Source organism: Elephantulus edwardii, unplaced genomic scaffold (genome assembly GCF_000299155.1).
Source record: "Elephantulus edwardii isolate Elephantulus edwardi_28Jun2011 unplaced genomic scaffold, EleEdw1.0 scaffold00010, whole genome shotgun sequence".
NCBI classification, from domain to species: Eukaryota; Metazoa; Chordata; class Mammalia; order Macroscelidea; family Macroscelididae; genus Elephantulus; species Elephantulus edwardii.
The window spans coordinates 22,780,960-22,799,492 of record NW_006399760.1 but is presented as its reverse complement, the minus strand read 5'-3'; the positions used below and the strand labels follow the sequence as shown (position 1 = coordinate 22,799,492).

The 18,533-nt window shown below is 39.1% G+C and overlaps 1 protein-coding gene across 1 annotated transcript in view; it reads right to left on the bottom strand.

The window, feature by feature from the left end:
• RIF1 (RAP1 interacting factor homolog (yeast)) overlaps positions 1 to 9,538 on the bottom strand; it is a 52,802-nt gene extending 43,264 nt beyond the window's left edge. Inside the window, exons 1-6 of the mRNA XM_006880816.1 lie at positions 9,435 to 9,538; positions 8,392 to 8,470; positions 3,168 to 3,264; positions 2,293 to 2,420; positions 2,097 to 2,191; positions 626 to 815 (exon numbers count right to left, since the gene is read on the bottom strand). Of these exons, the coding sequence (XP_006880878.1) occupies positions 626 to 815; positions 2,097 to 2,191; positions 2,293 to 2,420; positions 3,168 to 3,264; positions 8,392 to 8,470; positions 9,435 to 9,538 (693 nt within the window). The remainder of the gene's footprint in view (positions 1 to 625; positions 816 to 2,096; positions 2,192 to 2,292; positions 2,421 to 3,167; positions 3,265 to 8,391; positions 8,471 to 9,434) is intronic.
• Between the last annotated feature and the right edge of the window lie 8,995 nt (positions 9,539 to 18,533).

Here is an 18,533-nt window from a genome sequence, read left to right as displayed (position 1 = left end):
GCACCTCTAGGATTACAGTGCAGCTTCTTGCCACTAGGCCACCAGACCTCCCTGAGACCTTCCATAATCATCTGCCTTTATCTGCAAAGGCATGCCCTATTAACTCTGCTACTATCTATACAGGGCTCTTCACTTAAAATACTTAATGTTCCATCAGGAAATAAAAAAAAAAATCCTCTATATTCTCTGCTAAATTATTTGCTAGAATACTAACTCAACATATAATATGTACTCAATAATTAAAGTTAGAAAACCTAAAATCTGAACCATGTAATATTAGGAAATGGTCCAGACTCGATGTTCCTGTATCTATTAAATCTGTGTGCATTCAAAATGATACACAGCATTAAATTAGTTAATGTGTTCCTCTGCCAGCTTTCCAGAAATGCAGTCCCTCCCTAACTACAATTTATTAGCATGGGTAAAATGCCTACATTGTAACAATACTCAAGAGCCAGCTCCCTTTCCTGTTAAGAACCAGTGTACCTTCAATTAATTTAAGTAATTTCACAAAGATGAGTCTCCTACTAACAATGAAATTATGTCAAGAGGATCTAGAGAGAATTCTAAGCTTAGTGTAGAACCGTAAGATGAAATATAAGAAAATAATACTTTTAATACTTACAGAAGTCATAAGCTGTTCTGTAATAGATGCTATTTCGTGTTGTTTCTGAAGCAACAGTGGCATTCCCATCTCTAGAGCAGTTGCACCCCGCAGATGTACTTTCTGTGCTGAATGAACTACTAAAGGTATGACCAGTTTTGCCCACCTCACTGACTCTTCTCCCATCTGAATTGGGGCTTGTTCAATTAATCTATTTAAAAAAACAGATCAATGAATTTGTACTTTGTAAGGATCCAAACTAGTAGAAAGTATAATCATATAAAAATATGTATATATGATCCATTTATTTTAAAACATGTATGTAGATATATGTACACATAAGCAGAAATAGAAAATTAAGTCTGAAAGCAGGCAATTTGTTAAAGAGGATTATTTTAAGAAGCCAAGACTGAAGAATTCTTACCTACAAATGTGTACAATTTCGCATTATTCATATTAATTTTTAAAATATTTTTATGTAATTTTTGAAAAATAATGAGCACACCATTCTTTAGGACAAAAATTCTAATGGTTTCACTGTAAGAGTCTGTTCTAGAAAACAATATATTTGAATTTCATAAATAAACTAGTATAATTAAAAAACAAATTAAAAAATTTTAATGGTTTTGCGTTATCATTAAGAGGCCCTACTGGCAAAGGACTAACTAAATGATCAGTGGTTCACAGTATTCAGCCATTCTAGGGGAGGAAAAATGAAGCCTCAGAAACACAACGAGAGAGTAGTCAAGAAAGAGTCAGATCAACTACTGTGCTGGATAGGGCCAATTATCAGTATAAAACTGAATTGAAACTTTTTTCATGGAAAGGACAGAGGAAGGAACCATGATCTAATTTGAATGTGACTTAGTGCTTCAAAATATAATCAGCTTAACAGATAAACAAAATAAGAGTGGAAAACAGCATAGAAACTCAAAAACTTTTGTTACTACCATATCCATTAAAGATCCAATCTCAAAACTCCCTGAGGCCACTGAGTCAATTCTATTTCATAGCAAGTAGGACTGGCCTCCAAGGTTAGAAATCTTTACAGAATTAGACTGCCATACCCTGCTCCTGCAGGTGGGTGGTGTGTTCAAGTTGCCAACTTTGAAGTTATAAATGAGTGACACAAGGAATCCTCTACTAAAGATTAGGGGAAACAGAATGTGGGGATTTTTTTTCTTCTCACCTGTCACTAAGTTGTGTTACTGTCTTCATAAATTCTTCCTATAGCATACTTAGGAATTTTTTTACTAAAAAGCTCACGCAAAAGCTTTACCACAGGCTAATTCTAATTAAAAAATGCTGTTACCACCCCAAGAATCACCAAGACTTACTTGTAAGATTTCCTCACTTTAAACAAAACAATAAACTTAGTAACTTATGTATATCTTCTCTATTGCTAGAAACCCTTTGACTTTTTTAAACTTTTGGACTAGAAAACCTTCGATTCTTCTGAAGTGACAAAATTTCACCCCTGAAAAGCATATACCTTATGATGACATTTAATGCTTCATAATCAAGAGTGGCAGAATGCATTTCTCCTTTAGTAAACATTACTTCTAATGTCTCAATTATACTGGATACCTAAAAAACACAATCAAATTTAAAAAAAAATCACATAAATCTGAATTTCTTTAATGGGGTGTGCAATATAGGCAGAAAACATAACCAAAAACTCTACTTACAGCTTTGCCAATCACTTCAGTGGGAAAAGTCTGCTTGGATATCACCCAAAGTGCCCTAGTTCGTACATTTTTGTCTGAAGTCTTAATCATACCATTCAATTTTAAAAGTAGCTCGTGCATTTCTGCTTCTGAAAAGTAGTAGTTTAATTTTAATTATGCATAACTTACATCCTTTTAAATCACAAACATTAAATAGGGGAAAATAATTCTAAAAATCTCAAAAAAATTTTAAATGTCTAACCAAAGATGGATCATAAAACCACTACTATGTTTCAAAATTTACAACTAAAATAATTTTTTAAATGTTTTTGACAATTGTGTGTGTGGAAAAAACAGAAATGTTTTGCATTATGTAATAAATCCTACATCTATGCTTCAAAATAATTCAGCTTCAGGTTGTTAGGATTTTCTACATGGGAAAAAAAGATCATGAAAACACTTTCTGCTTAAAATAGTCACAGCTTTTTGATATTGTTTCTTATTCTGATTCTCCTTTCATCTCCCAGATTACCCTAATAGCTAATTACTAACAGATCAAGAAGGAAAGTTTCTGATCCTGTTTTTCATTATCAATAGGTTCAGAAATATCCCACAATCACTACATGAAAGAATTTCAAGATGAATGACAGTCTTAAATGTTACTAACCTACAAAGCAGGAGATGCATTTTTATAAAGATGAAATATGTTTTTAGATCAAGTTTAAATAAGTAACTTTAGTGAGAATGACTACTAGAGTTAGAGCTATGTGTAGGAAAAAATGCAAACAATAATTTAACCATTTTTTAAAAACTAATCTATCAGTAGTATTATGCTGTTTTAAGTAATTTATACTTACAAACCCTAAAAATATTAATGGTAATAAACAATACAATACCTGATAATATTGAAGAATTTCTGGGATTGTGTAAGCAAAATCCCAAGGCCTGTAGAGCAGCGCTACTTAACTCTGGGTTTTGACTGGAAATGTGAGTCTATAAAAACAAAATCATGTTATGATTATAAATGTGAGTCTATAAAAATGTGATGATAAATGTGAGTCTATAAAAACAAAATCATGTTATGATTATAAACAAGCACAACAGTTTATTTACAAAAAAAAGGCCCAAAATAGTGAAAGCATTAATCTTTAATCTTATCAATCACAAGTCAAACAAAAACAATTAGAGACAATACATATACTTAAAAAAAAGAGAAAATAAAGGTCAAGTGAATAACAAACATTACAAAGAAAATACACTGCCAACTGAAGCAATGAGAAAGACGTTAGCAACTGGATGTCAAAAGATAAGGAGTAAGAAACAGGGAGGCCTTCCTATACCCTCAAATTAAAAAAACAAAAGCAGCACCTCAAAAATCTTTTTAGTATTCTAACTTTAGAGTGAATGATCACCTCTTCCACTCCCATTTAGGAAGGGGTTGGAAAGTAAACCATTTGAGTGCTATAAATTTTAAGCATCTCAAACAACCTATAAAAAAAATTCTTGTGCAATAATGAAAGAATCTTCTTAAGGAGAAAAGTAAACAGGGGAGGGATAGGAAGGAAAATGTGAATGAATGGAAATCCAAGTTTTCTGTAAACTTTCATGAAAATATCAATAAAAAATTTGAAAAATTCATGTTATACATAAAAGAATTTTCATTCCTATTCATCTTGAATCCCACATCCAAACCGTACTGATGTATATAAAAATTTACAAAAGTCCAAACCGGTCAAGGAAGCCTCATTGCATCCACCATTCCCAGGTGAAGTGTAATCTGGTGTTTTCATGTACCATTTATCTTAAAGAGTTTTAGCTTCAAAATCCTCAATATCCAGTAAATAACCAGACTCCTGGGCCATTATTCTTAAACAACAATGCTAATATTCATGTAACTGAACAAATACTTCACTAAAGCATAGCCCTTTGATAATCAATGTTTTGTTCATGTTTTTTTTAAAAAACAATTAGAAAAAAAGTGAAACTTAAGAATACTTTTACTAGATAACCCTAGCACGTCTTTGACCAACTTTTATAAAACACATATACATTTAATCTATGAATACTGTAAGATCCTAGATATAATAATACTGTTGTTAGGTCCCATCAAGTACAACTCATAGCAACTCTACAAAATAAAGATCTGAACCCTATACTATTCTGTGTTGTCGTCATCATTATCATCTCTGACACATACACTATGTCAATCCATCTGGTTGCGGGTCTTCCTCTCTTTCTCCAACCCCTCCACCTTTCCAAGTATGATGTCCCTCTCAAAGAAATGGCCACTCCTAACACAGCCAAAATATGTGAGATGAAGCTTTGTCATCTCCATGGAACACTCTGGCTGCACTTTCTTTAAGACATAACTATTTATTCTTTTGGAATTCCATAGGCTATTCTGTACTTTCCTCTAATATCAGAGTTCAAAGGTATCAATAAGTCTTCTATCATTATTATTCACTGTCCAGCTTTCAGGTACATACAAAGTGATCAGAAAGATCAAAGCCTGCATCAGATGCACTTTAGTCCTCAAACTGACATCACTCAGTAATTTGGAGAGGTCCCTGTTTGCACTTTTCCAATGGACACCTCCTGATGTCTGATTTTTGGAACCAAGTGTGCTGACTGTGGATCCAAGTAAGATTAATTCATTTACAGTTTCAATCTTTTCTCGATCTATCATGATGTTGCATACTGGTGTTGTAGTAAGAATTTTTGTTTTCTTGACACTGAGGTGTAATTATATAGAGGACTGTATGTGTTCTTTAATTGGCAACATGCACTTGAAGTCCTCCTCACTTTCAGAAAGAAAGCAAGGCTGTGGTATTAGCATAACACACATGGTGATGAGTCTTCCTCTGACCCAAATGCCATATGCTTCTTCAAAGACATTATATTAACAGGATTCTACACCGTATTATGTCCCCTTTCCTCCAAGAAATCCCCAAACCTACTGCTCACAAGCAAATTCTGACTCCTGACTAAACTACAACAGGTTTTTTTGGCTGAAATCTTTATGGGAGACTGCTGGTGGATTAGAACTGCCAATGTTTCTGTCAGCAGGCAATCACATAGTGTGGTCTCTTTTCAGAAGTACAATTTTCTTTTCATTGTGTAACAATTCACACAACACTGATTTAGTTGGTTTTCCAATTATTAACCTTTCACATGCTTCCAAACTAATTATAAATTTTAGTTACAAAGAGAGCAACTTGACTCAAAATGCAAACGAAAAAGTTACTAGATGTCTCAAATACAAATATAAGATTTACACCTTCAAAAAATCAAATCCACTGAGGGAATGAATCTACAGTGTGATAATCAAGTCTCTGCCATATAATAAGGTTCTCACATGAAATTGTGATAGAAAGTATGTATTTTGTTAACAATGTTGTTTTTAGGCATCATCATGCCAACTATGACACAATGAACAACAGATCTGAATTCTACCCTATCCTGCACTCTTTTCAGGATCCACCATGCTCAAACTTATGGTAGCCACTGTGCCAACCCATTTTACAGGGAGTATTCATCTCTTACTCTGACACTATACCGTTCCCAGCATAATGTCTTTTTCAAGTATTGAGACAAAGTTTCACCAGCCCTTGCTTCTAAGGAGCACTCTCATTACAATTCCTGTAAAAGAGACTTATTTGTTCTTTGGGCAGTGCATGGCATATTCAATACAATTCTCCAACACCACAATTCAAAAGCATTGATGACTGGTCTATCTTGCCTTTTCACTGTTCAATTTCAAATGCATACAAAAGAAATGTTAGCACAGCTGGGATGGAGGACATACTATTATTTAAACTGGTATGTTTGCTCCTCAATATTTTGAAAATGTCTCTGACAGCAGATTTCCCCAATGCAACATGTCTTTTAACTTGACTCCTGACAGAATGTCAGTGTTGTTTAATTATTTGCAACTCTGCCCTAGCATGAGACAACTTTATTGTCTCTGACACATCTACCCCGTCACTGAGTCAATCCATCTCATATAGTGTCTTCTCTCCTGTGTTGTCCCTCCACCATCCCAAGCATGCTATCTTCTCCTTCCAACATGCCCAAAGAATGGCTGACAGAGCTTCAGAATCCTTGCTTCTAAGAAGCAGCTTGGTTTCACCATCTCGAGGACGAACTGCTTTGTCCTCCTAGCAGTCCATGGTATATTCAACAGTCTTCTCCAGCACTACAACTCAAAGGCATCAATTCTATTTCTATCATCCCTAATTCTTGTCCAGCTATCCGAAGCATTGAAAGTAATTGTGAAGACCATAGTCTGGATCAGGTGCCCCTTAGTCTCCAGACTGACATCACTGTTCTTCAGTACTCTAGCAAAGTCTCTGCTAGAAGACTTATGTTCAAATGCACAAAAATCATTAAAAAAAACCAAAAACTCAAACACCTCAGAAATTTAGTTCAATTTCTACTCTAAAAATGGAAATGTACAAGCTAAGTGCTAACGAGTAGTCAAATGTGCACAAGAGCACAGACCTCAGTGTCCTGTTAAACTACACCAACAAAAGGAAAGGCAGTAATGGCTTTTCAATGAAGCAACAAAGGTACAATGTAACGGTGGTTGCAGATAAAAAACCCCATATAACCCACAAAGCAGAACAAAAATCAACTAAAATTTTAAATACTTTCAGAAGTATATTCTTATGAACATGTTCTTATGAGCAATTCTACACACACACTAAAAAAAACCCTAATACTGCAGACTCTTACCTAGCCTCCATGGTGTTTCCAATGGCTATAAACCTAAATGGGAGAAGAATGCCTTTCTTCCTCGGAGCCACTAGTGAATTCAAACCAAGGACCTTTCGCATTACAACATGTTATGCACTGCACTATCCCACCAGAGCACCTTAAAAGGCATCATTTTAAAACATGTATCTCTGAGCACTTTCAAGTGTGACGAGGATGTAAATCAAATAATTATGGAAGTAGGGAGTTCTACTTCAGTGTAAGAAACTGCACTGCCACCCAAAGGCATTAAGTTTGAATCCACCAGCTGCTCCATGGTAAAAATGGGCAGTCTCCTCCCAAGCCATTTACAGCCTCTGAAAATCCACTAGAAGGTCAGCTATGACTCAGTGTCAACTCCATGGCACACAATAAAGGGAAGCTATCGTGGTGTAGACTATAAGGAAATGCATTCATTGTTAACTCAAAAATAGCACAATTCTAGAGGTTCAAATCCCCCAGCAGCTCCAAGGGAGAAAGATGAGCAATTCCTGGTGATTTATAGCACTGGCAACTCAAAAGAGCTATGAATCAGTTCCAACTCGATGATAACAACTTCAGCATGAGAATCGCCCTAAAAGCACTTAATCTATTTTGTTGTCATGTACTGTCATTTTGGAACCAACAGCTTGTTTTCATGAGTAATACACATCTTTCTCCTGCAGAGTAGCTGATAAATTTGAACCACGTGTCTTTTGGATTGGTAACACTACTCCTTTCCACTAAGCCACGGGAGTTCCTAAAGAATGAGCAGTTCAAATCCACCAGTCAACTCTTAAGAAGAAAAACTGGAAGTACTTCAGTGAAGATCTCATTTCAGTGGATTATTTTTAGTTGGATCTGGCTCAACAGTGATTTCTTTAATGGACTGCTTAATAAAAAACAACACCACCACCAAACCAAACCAAAAAAACCCAACACCTCATACTACTTTTCTCTCAAACTGCAGCTTGCTGACTTGCAACTGAGATATTCTGGTTAGCAGCCAAGTAAGTTATGCATTTTGCCAAATTACATACTGCCTTGTTGTACAGCACCACAGCATGCACTTTCCCACAATGTGTGGGACAATGCCACATCCTGTTATGTGCTACCTCATATTGTAGAAGCACCCTATTGGTATTCTACCAAGACTCCTCTATAGGGATCACTTCAATTACAAAATAGTTTAAAGACATCTCACAGAGATAAGGTGAATTAAGTACAATAATATAATGTACCTGAGAGTACTCGATACAGTAAACAAAACAATAATCCAGCCTGTAGGACTGATTCGTTTTAGAGTCAATGTTTTCATAAAGTTGGCGAATCAAAGCAGAACAAAGCAAAACCACATCACCAATTGCTTAAAAACTCAGAAACACATACCTTAAAAACTTTATATAACCGAGAAAGCTTTTCCTCAACTTCTGTAATTACTTCTTTTCCTTCTTCTCCACTCATACGACTTAAAAGTAGAAACAACACAAGTTTATGCAAATGGAGGCACAAAATTCTAATCACTCAATACTAGCATTTTAAAGACTTGCAAATGAATTATCCATTTATTAAAGACATATAATGTTATTTTACACACATGATGCAATAAATATCTGAAATAAATGCAAGGAAAAAATCATTCTGGGTATCTTTTTCATACACAAATTCTGACAGCTTTTGTGGACTGTACAGGGACAACCCATTAACAACTATTTGGAACCAACTCATAGTTAACCCTAGAGAGAAGGTGGGATCAAAGACTGTAAATCACAAGGGAGATTGTCCATCTTTTTCCTGCAGATCAGCTGGGGGATTAAAATTACCTGTCTTTGGGTTAGCAGTACACCCCATTAGTCCAAGCCAGGCTCCAGGGGTACCTATCACTAATTACAAATTTACTAACCCCACTCCCCCCGCCCCAGTTTGGATACCACTTGTTACCCTTTCCTAGCAATTTCCAAATAAGTGGACTACTCTGAAGAATACGATCTGCAGGGTGAGGCATTCTTTAAGATAAAAGATTATTGCTCTCTTTCCGTTAAAAAGTATTCTCGGTTGCCACATTCCATCCTGATAAATGAGCTGCTTAACTCTGGAAACCTCTCTACATTCCTTTGGCATGCCCACTTTTAAAAAAAAAAATCCTGGTAATAGAACAAAGTTCTGATCTGTTGTGTCGTCGCTGAGTGTCGTAGTAGACTGGACGACACCGAACATGAACTTGGAAGTCAGGCGTGCAACTTGCAAGACTCCCTCGGTTCCCATCACACACCTTCAAGCATGCACCCGGCTGCAGCCGCGTCCCCTCCTCGTTCAGACCTGCTGAAGAGTCCTCCCAGGACCCCGAGATGTAAAATACACAAACCCAAAGCAAGCCGAGTCTGAAACCCCTCCCCCACCCGCGCTCACACCTAACCCCCTGCGGGCCTCACCTGGCCAGGGTCAGGTACGCGTCAATCAGCTCTCCATGGGAGGCGGAAGCGTCTTCCAAAGTCTCCAAGAGCGGCGCGAAGGGGTTCTCACTCGGGGCCGTCATGTTGGGTAGACTGAGGCACAGACCGGAAAAGAAACAGCAGTGACCGACCGCGCAGCCCCGGGGGCGCCCAGGCAGAGTCCCGCCCGCAGACCTGTGCGCTCGCCCCCGACCCCAGCCCCGCCGCCTCCGTATCCCCGGGACTGGATGCACACACAGAAACCGCTAACCTCTTCCTCCGCCCCGCAGGACGCATCTGGGCCCACTCTGCACTCGGGCCCACTCCGCACTCGGGCCCGCTCCCGCCACCACCACTTTCCCGGGCTGGATTCAACAGGGGGAGGAGACCGGCGGGGGGCGGGAGATGCGCGGGGGAGGGAGGGGGCGGAGGCTGCGTCGGACTGGACTCTCCGCGGCCTCGCATCGTGACCTCGATAATTACCCGCGCGTACAATGACCAGGGCTGCCTTCTCTTTGTCGCTACCCCACGGCACCCGGACGCAGCCAGATCTCGACTTTTTCTACTCAGGCTGTTTACTCACGCGTGCGGCCCAATCCCTCCAAGACAAAGATGGCGGTGTGGGCGGGCCCAAGAGCGCGCGGGAGTAGGGCAGGCCTGGCGGGAGAGGCCAGAGCCAATCCAACAGCCTGCCGCGCGCCGCTGTCATCGATAGTTCCCTTCCCTGCGCCGCCCACAAGTCTCCTGCCCCTCCAGTGGTCTCTCTAGAGATGCGAGTGTTGTCACACGTGTGCTAGGAAAATAATATGAACGTTGTCCTAAGTTCTCAAACCTAGAGTTAGAGGCTCAATGGTCATTTAAATACTAGCAAAAGGATGTAACACACTTTTAAGTTAGAGTCCTTGCATGTTGTAGACGGCTGAGAGTTCCACTGCCAACTGAAGGTCGTTCTAACGCTTCTTGGAAGACTGTTCCTGAAAAGTTACAGCTTTGAAAAGTCTGTGGAGCAGACTTCTGCTATACGTGTTTCCTTGCCCTGAGTATGGATTAACTCCGCGACAACCAGCAACTCATTTAAGATTGAGGGCAGCACCGCCAGTCCTTTAGATTTCAGCTGTGTAATATTAGCAAAGTAATCACTCTTCCTACCTCTGCATGTTGAGGATAATTGTAGCATCTATTTGAATTGATAGTTAAATGAGCATAAAAGGGAGAGGCAAGTGATTGTCAAGATTTAAATATGCATAACAATGTTCTGGGGAATACTCTCTAGTAAACTGCAGATTTCTGGGTCCCGCCCTTAAACTCTGGTGGTCTAGGGGTTTAGAATGCGCGCTGCAATCACAAAAGGCACCCAGTCCAAATCCACCAGATGCTCCAGGCGGAGAAAGATAGGCAATCTCCTCCCCAGAGATTGACTCTGAAAACTTTCCCGAGGCTCAGTTAAAGGTCCAGCTGATTCCGACTAGACAGTACTCAACCACAACAACAACATCAATACTTGTTAGGACGGGCTTCTCTTTGGAAAAAGACTTCATAGTTGGAAAGGTGGAGGGTCGGCTATGCATCAGTTCATAGTCATGGCAAAGAACCCTTAACCATTGTGATTCCCTGCACTTAATTTGCTCCTAAAGACTGCACTTTTCTGTGTTAGTCTATTTACAGGGCCTGACTTCAACGCTGTTGAGCACAACCAAGAGCTCTAGAGGCCAGATATGCATTTTGTTCTCTGTGTCATCTGCACAAGCAGAGTGTCTATCTAATGAGCACTCAGTAAACAATGTATTTCTTAAATGAGGAAATGGAAGAAGTTAGCAGGTCTTACAAGTGTAATGGAAATTAGAAACTGTAAATTTTCATTGAAATTAATAATAAATTTTAAAAAATTTTAAAAAGAAAATTATAAACTAAAGAATGATTAAGAGGTATTGGTGAAGTATATGGAAAGAATGACAAAAGAAAGCTTTTGATGTAGCCTAATAACATGTCCGTTAACACGCAGAGGAGAATTTGCTCCTGATTTTCTGACCTTTGGGACGTCAACATAGGTATTTAAGAATGAAATTATGAAAATTAAAAAAAAAAAGAATGAAATTATGTTATTAAACAAGGAATACAATATAAACAAATGTGTAACATTCTGTCTCAACGTAGTGGAAGTGTTGTGTCGCAAAGTGAGAGTTTTGAAATGCCATTACTATCCATGGTGGCTAAAACGGGAAAAAATTTTGAGATTTCCTTAAAATAGACAAGTCCTCTATCATTTTTTTTCTTTCTTGATGTGTACAGTTGAATTGGATCCGACTGGCGCAGGAGATTGCCCCTCCTTCTCCAGCGGAGCATCTGGTGGATTCGAATCACGCCCCTTCAGGATTGCACCGCAGCTTCTTGCCACTAGGTCACCAGAGCTCCCTCTCCTTTATCATTCTATTTCTTAACTTATTTTATTCTTTCTAATATTTATAAGTGTCCATAGGCAATCTCCCATGCAATTTACAGTCTTCGAAACCCACTGGAGGGAAGCTATGAGTTGGCTTCAACTTCATTAGAATGAGTGCGGCAATGATACTTAGTGTCCCTTAGGGTTCTTTGGTATTTTACTGTGTTATTGTTGTTGGCTTCTTGAGGAGTGGCAGGTCATATAGCCCTGGTGTGTCCACTTACAGCGGTAACTTGTGGTTGCTGTGACACTGATGTGTCAAATGTGTTAATGGTTGGATACCCACGGCAGACAGTGCTGGGTGGACCTCCCCATTAAAACAAGCTTGGAAGCAGGAGCTGCGTCCACTTCCATAATAGCTTGTCTCTGGAAAACCTATGAACCTGGAGAGAGGATGAGAGACACCCAAGCGTTCAGGACTTTCCTTCATAGGGTCGCTATGAGTTGCCTGCAATTCAAAGGCACTTAACAACAACAACAACAACAACAACAACAACAACAACAACAACATTGTTGTTGGTACCATCGAGTCCAAACTGACCCATAGCTGATCCTCAAGCAGGTTTTTAAAGGGGGTGAATCACACGGGAAGAGATTGTCCATTTTTCAATCGTAGAGCAGCAGGAGGTTTCAAATGTCTGCCTTTGAGTTGGAAGCACAATCAATTCCTTGCTACTAAGCTACAGGAGAAAGATGGGCCTCCTGAGTCATTTACTGCCTTTAAAAACCCTCTTGAGGGTCAGCTACGAGTCCACTCCAATTTGAAGGTACACAACATTTTGCTACGGACATATTGAGAAATCTTATCTAAAGATCTAAAAATTGTGGAGTCAAGACAAATCCCTTTTTACGTCAGGCTGCTATCCACACACCCTTCCAGATAAACTGCTACCCCTATGCTTCTGAGAGGGAGCTCTGGTGGCCTAGTTGTAATAAGCAATACTGCAGTCCCAAAGGCACAAGTTTTGAATCCATCAGCGACACTGCAGAAAAAGGATGGACAATTTCCTCCCCTGAGATTTACTGCTTCTGAAAACCCACTGGAGAGTCATCTATGCATCCATATGAACTCAATAGCACACAAAAACCACAGGCTTCTGGAAAGCTCTGGTGGCCTACTGGTAAGTAACTGCACTGCCATCCTAAAGGCACACAGTCCTAATCCATCAGCTCCTCCTTAGGAGATTGATGGACAGTGTCCTCTGAGATTTATTGCCTCTAAAAACCCACTGGTGGGTCAGCTACGAGTTCCCCCCAACTTGATGTTACACAACAACATACCTACCTTTTGTACAAATTCTAGAGTCAAGACAAACTCCCTTTCACTCCAGGCCTCTATCCACACACCTTTCCAAACAAAAGGCTACAAGAACACCTAGAACCCCAAACAAGGGAGGAAATGATGAAGTTCAAGAGTTGAACAGAAGATTTCAAACAGCAGCTCATGAAGACAAAGAAAAGGGTTATAAAAAAAAAGGGTTATAATGAAATGTGCAAAGAGCTAGAGTCAGAAAATGAAAAGGGAAGAATTCGCTCAGCATTTCTCAAACTGAAGGAACTGAAGAAGAAATTCAAGCCTTGAGTTGCAACCTTGAGTAATACTATGGACAAAAATTTGAATGATGCAGGAAGCATCAAAAGAAGATGGAAGAAGTACACAGAGTCACTGCATCAAAAAGATTTGATTGACATAGAACCATTTCAAGAAGTAGTAGCACATGATCAATAAGAAAGGAAGAAATTCAAACTGCTTTAAAGGAATTGGCAAAAAAATAATGCAGTACCCATTGACATATTTCAACAAACAGATACAGCCCTGGATGTGCTCACCAAATTGTGCCAAGAAATCTGGAGGAGAGCTACATTGTCAAGTAACTGGAAGAGTTCCATATTTGTTTCCAATCCCAAAAAAAGGTGATCCAACAGAATGTGGAAATTATCAAACAATATTATTAATATTTCATACAAGCAAAATCTTGTTGGAAGGTATTAAAAAATGACGAGAAGCATACATCAACAGAGAGTTGCCAGAAATGCTTAGCTGGGTTTAAAAGAAGCCGTGGCACTAGGAATGCCATTTTTTATGTCAGATGGATCTTGGCTGAAAGCAGAGTACTAGAAGGATGTCTATTTGTGTTCTATCAACTATGCAAAAGCATCAAACTATGCACACCCATGTTTTATTGCAGCTTTGTTCACAATAGCAAGGAGTGGGAAACAATCCAAGTGTTCATCAACAAACGAATAGATAGAGAAGCTGTGCTATATTCACACAATGGAATACTATGCTGCATTGAAAAACAAGGAACTCATGCAATATTATTCCAAATGGGTGACCCTGGAGGACATTATGCTGAGTGAAATATCTCAGTCACAAAAGGACAAATACTGCATGGTGCCACTGTTGTAGAATGGGACTGACATCAGGGTTGGGGTAAGACTGAGAAAAACTGGTTAAATTATATACACTGCATTGGAACAGATGAGAGATAGAACAATTTAAAAGCAATATATGATAGGGTATTATGGTTATCACAAGAGTCCAGAATTAAGGTTGCATAGTGGAGTGTACTGGGGTGGGCGCTGGAGGAGTGCGGGTGGTGGTGGGGGGGGGAGGTTTGTATACCAATGAAAGAATTTTTCTTTTACTTTTCAAAGAGAGGAGTGAACTGGGTGGGGTGGGCTTGGCAGGGATAAAAGTGCAACAGTACATGAATGGAAATCCAAAATCTCTGTAAATGTTCATTAAAATTAATAATTTTTTTTAAAGAAAGCACTTCTATCCAGAGGGGCATGAGGCCCTTCAGGTAGTTCAGAGTGCTGTCACAAAAAAAAAAAAGTATCAACCTGTGTGGATTACAACCAACTGTGGCTAACATTGAGGAGAATGGGAATCCCAGAACATCTGATTGTGCTCATGTAACACTTAAAGCTAGACCAGGAAGGTGTTGTACCAAAAGGTACATAGTTCAAAATCAAGAAAGGAATATGTCAGAGAGGTATCCTTTCTCCATTTATACGCTGAGCAGAGCACTCAAGAAGCTGGAATTTATGAAGAAGAACGTGCATCAGGATTGAAGGAAACCCATCAGCAACCTTGCTCTGACTGAACCTGAGGAAGACTTGAAGCACTGTGCTGCAGAAGATCAAGGACCGCAGCCTTATATGGATTGCATCTCAACATCAAGAAAACAATAATGTTTACCACCAGGCCAATAGACAGCATTAAGATAGATGGAGAAAAGATTGGAGTTATTAATGATTTCATCTTGCTCAAATCCACAACCAACACCCTTGGCATTAGCAGTTAAGAAATCAAAAGATCTATGCACATCCAAAAACTTCTCCAACAGGGTAAAAAGGGAAGCCACAGACTTGGAAAAAGTATTTGGTAATTACACATCAGATAAAGGACTTATATCCAGAATTTATAAAATACTTGAGCACCACTACAAGGTAAAGGTAAATAATCCAATAGAAAACTGGGCACAGGATATGAGCAGACACTTCACCGAAGAAGACATTCAGCTGGATAACAAGCACATGAAGAAATGTTCAAAATCTTAGTCTAAGAGAGACACAAATCAAAACAAATATGAGATATCATCTCATTCCAGTCAGAATAGCAAAATTTAACAGAACAGCAAGCAACAAATTATGGCGAGGTTGTGGAGAAACTGGAGCCTTTATTCATTGCTGCTGGGAATATAAAATGGTGCAACCACTGTGGAAGGCAGTGTGATGCTGTGGTGCTTTCTCAAAAAGTTGCAAATAGAGATACCATTTGACCCAACAATTCCACAACTGGTAATATACCCCAAAGAGACCATAACTGACATCCAAGCAGATATATGCACACCCATGTTTATTGCAGTTTTGTTCACAATAGCAAGGAGTTGGAAACCACCTAAGTGCCCATCAACAAACGAATGGATAGAGAAGCTGTGCTATATTCACACAATGGAATACTACGCTGCATTGAAAAACAAGGAACTCATGCAATATTATTCAAAATGAGTGACCCTGGAGGACATTATGTTGAGTGAAATATCTCAGTTACAAAAGGACAAATACTGCATGGTGCCACTGTTGTAAAACAGGACTGACATCGGGGTTCGGGGGCGTGGAAACTGAGAAAGATGGGATAAATAATGTATACTGCATTAAAACAGATAAGGGAGAAACCTGTTTAAAAGGGATATGTGATTAGGCATTTTTGTCATGACAGGAGTGCATAGTGAAGTGGACCTGAGGGTAGGGATTGTAAAACAATGAAAAAATTTTTCTTTTATTTTTCCAAGAGGGTAGTGTACTAGCGGGGAGGGTTGGGAGGGAAGAAAAGTGCAAAAACGAATGAATGGAAATCCAAAGTCTCTGTAAATTTTCACTGAAATTAATAATACATTTAAAAAAAAAGAAATCAAAAGATGAGTTGCATGGGGAAAATCTGTTGTTGAGGACCTCTCCAGAGTGTAAAAGAGCAACAATGTCCATCTAAAGACTAAAGTGAACCTGATACAAGCTATGGTGTTCTCAATTGCTTCCTATGCATCTGAGAACTGGATAGTGATTAACGATGACAGCAGAATTGACGTCTTCAAGTTGTGGTGAGGGAGAATACTGAACATACATACCATGGACTACCAAGAGAACAAACAGGTCTGTCATGGAGAGAGTGAAACCAGGGTGCTCCTTGGAGGCAAGGATTTTGAAACTGAATGTCACATACTTTGAATATGTTGTCAGGAAAGGTGAGCCTTTGGAGAAAGACATCATGCTTGAAAGGGTAGAAGGTCAGTGCAAGAGAAATAGATCTTGGATAAGATAGATTGACACAGTCAAAGTGGCAATGGGGTCAGGTGTGTTGCAGATGCAGAGGTTGGCTCAGGATAGAACAAGTTCCAGAGCCACTGTTCATAGGGTCAGTAGAAGTAATAGTCCACTGGATGTCACATAACAGAAACAATAAGTGCTTCCCTTTTGTAGAAATTCAGGAGTCAAGGCAAAACATCTTTATTCCTAAGGACCTATGCTACACAACTTTCCAATCAGACTTTTGTTCCCATAGTTCTCTTTTGTGAAAATTCTGGAACTACCAGCATGAATTTGTTCCCACTGGGCAATAACTTCATCATATCTGGCATCTACTCAAAATATAGTGAATTTCTTTGTCATGTGTTAATTCATCTGTCCCTCATTCAACTAATTCACAATGTTCATCTTCTTCCCTCTTCAGTGATACGGTCAAAGAGGATAACAGGAAAATGACAGCCTATGAAATTGGTGCAGAGTTTCAAGAAAAATTTGTTATTTTTATGTAAAACAGCAAAACATTTTTCCTAAATCCAGTTTATCTACAAATAGGCCAAGACAATGCTAACTTACTTTTGAACTTTAAAATGCATTCCTGATAAAGTTGCCATTATTAGCCAATTACAATGATGCTTTAAAAAAGATTCAGGTTCAAATTCCAGTTAATTTATCATGGACTGCATCAGCAGTTAGATTTAAACATTGTAAGAAAAGTTCAGTGTAAAAAACCAAACCACCAAAAACACCATGTACAAAAAAGAAACTTTATCAGGACTTAAAGGACACTTAGAGTTATATTATTTAGTGAAATAATGTGCCTCTCTGTAAACCAAATCACTGTAATTAATGGAATGAACCCCATCTTTGGAGTCAAATAGATGAAAGCTCAAATTGTGTCTCTGTCACTGTGTGACAGGAGATCTTCGGGGGCAGGCCAGGAGTGGGGCAGTTTAACTTCTTCATCAGGTCTTTATCAATAAAATAAGAGACTAGTATTTATATTAGGGAGCTCTGATGGCCTAGTGGCAAGAAGCTGTGCTGCAGTTCTGAAGGCTTGCAGTTCAAGTCCACCAGCTGCTCTGCGGGAGGAGAATGGGCAATCTCCTCCCAGGCAATTAACTGCCTCTGACAACCAGCCAAGTCTGTTATGGGTTGGTCCCAACTTGATGACACACAATATTTATATTAATTTCTGTAAAAGGTTATTATTATGATCCAGTGCCTACTTCAATCCCAGGGAGCTCTGCAGGCCTAGTGGGTGAGGAGTTGTGTTACCAACCCAAAGATATGCGGTTTTAATCTACCAACCTATCCAATGAATCAATCTGTCTCCAAGGGAGAAAGATAAGTAATCTATGATTTAAAAAAAAAATTATTTATTCTTTTTTTTTTGGTGTGTACCGTCAAATCAGATATGACTGGTACAGGAGGAGATTGCCCCTCCTTCTCCAGCAGAGCATCTGGTGGATTTGAACCGTGCACTTCTAGGATTGCAGTGCAGCTTCTTGCCACTAGACCACCAGAGCTCTCTCTCTTCTATGATTTACTGCCTTCCCCCCCCCCCATTTATTCATTCTTGCACTTTTCTCCCTGCCCACCTCTTCTCTTTTAAAAGTAAAATTTTTTCATTGTTATGCAATCCCTCCCCCAAAGTCCACTCCACTATGCAGCCTTCATTCTGGACTCCTGTCATGGCAATAATACATTATCACATATCCCTTTTAAGCAGTTTTCTCCCTCATCTGTTTCAATGCAGTATACATTATTTATCCCATCTTTCTCAGTCTCCCCCCCCCAACCCCAATGTCAGTCCTGTTTTACAACAGTGGCACCATGCAGTATTTGTC